The sequence below is a fragment of the Suricata suricatta genome, chromosome 6 (assembly GCF_006229205.1).
Source record: "Suricata suricatta isolate VVHF042 chromosome 6, meerkat_22Aug2017_6uvM2_HiC, whole genome shotgun sequence".
NCBI lineage: Eukaryota > Metazoa > Chordata > Mammalia > Carnivora > Herpestidae > Suricata > Suricata suricatta.
In genome coordinates, this window is record NC_043705.1 from 70,692,276 (window position 1) to 70,695,126 (window position 2,851).

Sequence of the window (2,851 nt, forward strand, 5' to 3'; positions counted from 1 at the left end):
GAACCTGAGCTCGACCTCAGCTCCATTAAGGAAGTCGAGGAGGTACTGACCTTGATTCATATACAAAGCATGTCATTCTGCAGGTTGTGACACCAAATGGATTATGCATGTTTAGAGTTCTTACACAACTTTTCTTTTTGGGAAATTAAAATTGAACTATTCATTCTGCCTTACTTTCAGAGTCTAGTTAACTTAGATCTTCATTCTTGCATAGTTAGCAACCAAGAACAGGATAGTTGAGAATTTGTCTTCTAAACCATTTGAATTATAATATGTAAAGTGAATTAATCTCTTTTGCCAATGCTTAAATGACACCTGACTAAACAGATAACCTGGAGGCAGTGGCCAAGCGAGAAAGAGGTTTGTCTGCTCTTGTGGACATTGGAAATTTGTATTTTCAGAAGGGTTCCAGGTGAGAGGGAGAATGTTGTAGATGGGGTGGGGAAATCCTTCCTTTTGTAACCATGGAGAAATATGTTGAAAATCTTGTCTCAAATTAGAATAATATCAAGAACCAATTAACTTTGTAACTGCAGTTCCTCCATGCCTACCACATTTCAACATTTTAACAAGCCTTCTGAGCCAAAGCAAGCTGATATTTGGTGGAGGAGAGTTTTAGCATGAAATTATAGTTTTTAAAGAATTTTTCAGTTGAGTTATCTGGGATGAAAGAGAGAGATGGCCTGCGGGCATTGTTGACAAGGCGCTGTAGTTGGGGGACACGGCAGTACTGCTTGGGCACCCTCAGCCTATCTGCTCAGGGAGAGGAGCGGCAGGTGTCGCTGTCATAATGACGCTTCTCTGCTGTCACTTCCTGTTCTGAATCCCTGAGGAAGGTGAGTCTCCCAGACTCCCGGCAACTCTCCCTGAGTCCGGGACTGCTCTGGTCCAAAATGGGCCAGTTTCTATCCTCAGCTTTCTTTGAGGGCTCGCCAGGCGCAGTGTGGCATGATGGGCTTCGTGAAGGCGAACACAAGGGAGCAGGGGAAGCAGTCCTAGTTCTCCAGGACCAAGTAATGTATTGAGAAGAAAGGAAACTTTTCATAAAGACAGTGCGAGATGCACATTATTTAAAGCAGCCACATAGACAGATGTCCGAGGGAGAGGATGGTCCTAGCAGGACCCTGGGGTGGGGGGTGCAGGGGAGCAGACCAAGTTGAGTTACACTTCCACCACCAGACAGCTGCAGGCGGGGAAACAATTGTACTTTTTTAAGGCTTTTTACAGAGAATATGTGATTTCATAAGACCGTAATTTGGGGAGGAAAGATATTAACATAAATTTCAGGGCAAAGAATCTTAGGGTGACTAAAATCAACTAAGTAGCTGTAAAAATGTTGCATAAAAAAAGTTCTTAAGCAGTTGGAGTAGCTAGTTTTGGGATACGTTTATAAATGTATTACATTTTCTCTAGAACCTACACAGCAGTAAATCCCTAAAATTCTAACTAAAACTAAAGGACTGTTCTTCCCATTCTTTTTATTCATTTCTACTTTATCTTATACTATTTTCCACTAGGTTTCCTTTTATTTATTTATTTATATCCGAGTAGGTTCCCTTTTAAGTATGCACAAAGTATAAAAAGTTCCTAAGATCTTCCAATCGTCTGGATTCTTAAGCTGAATTTTCGTGCCTAATGGTGAATTTATACTTTCTGGATAGTCTGATGTTGTGATAACCCTCATAAAAGTTAATATTCTATAGGTGTCCAAAGCCCCTTCAGGGTATTCCATACTAGCGAGCTCTCTGCTGAGAAACTGCATAATGCTTCAGAGAAGACATCCATGCCTATTTATCATTCTTATAATGTATCATAACATAAATATTCTACAATGATACCTCATATATCCTCCCCATTTCTGTGTGTAGTTACCTGGTCTGGTGCTATTTCGATTCGGTAGACATTGTTTTCAGTGCCTACAGTGCAGGCATTTAAAGAATACAAAGATCAGGGCCACCTGGGTGGCTCAGTCAGTTAAGCTACCAACTCTTGATTTCAGCTCAGGTCATGATCTCACTGTGAGATGAAGCCTTCCATTGGGTTCCACACTGTAACTGCTTGAGATTCTCTCTCTGTACCTTTCCTGCTCAAACTCTCTCTCAAAATAAATAAACTAAAAAATATATATGTAAAGATTAAACAGAAATAGAAAGTATTTAACTGTGCACATGATCCTTATTGTCCACAAGCCTGGAGAGAATAGTTTTATACAGGTGACTTTGGACTTCCATGAAGGCTTTTACAGGTGGAAACCTCACAAATCTCTGAATGGGGGAATTCCACTACATTATAGGATTTCCTCCATGTGTTGTTGCAGTAGAATATAACTGGAAATATTAAAAAAAAAACCCTTTCATCCCTTAATGAGAGTTGTTAACTTACAGGACAATAAAACTGTAATTCTAAAGCCTAGCGGAGTGCTTGGCTCATTAAAAGTGCTTAATATTTTTAAAATCAATCAATCATTCAATGGAGAACTACAATTTTAGGTTGAAATATAGATGGAGCAGTAGGTTAAGCTGGAATTTGCTATGTGATACTCCTCTTTGTGCCTAGGAGCTCCTTGTTTTGTGATCTAAACCCATGCCTTGGTGCAGGTACTAGTTCTTACCTATCATGGAACTTCCCATCAGTCTCCAGTAGTTTAAAAGGCAAATGTTATATCCTAGAAGCCAATGATCTATAGAACTACACTTTCATCTCTAATGCAGTTGGTTATTCATGGTTCAGTAATCCCATTAAGTCCTAGTTGTTAGTGGAGTCCTTTTTATTACAGCATTATCTACTGTAGCCAAATTATGGAAGCATCCCAGGTTTCCATCAGTAGATGAATGGATAAAGAAGATGCGGT

At 39.7% G+C, this 2,851-nt stretch overlaps 1 protein-coding gene across 1 annotated transcript in view; it reads left to right on the forward strand.

Moving 5' to 3' along the window:
• CAST (calpastatin) overlaps positions 1-2,851 on the forward strand; it is a 101,141-nt gene that overhangs the window by 76,582 nt on the left and 21,708 nt on the right. Inside the window, exon 16 of the mRNA XM_029941229.1 lies at positions 1-42. Coding sequence (XP_029797089.1) covers positions 1-42 — 42 coding nt within the window. The remainder of the gene's footprint in view (positions 43-2,851) is intronic.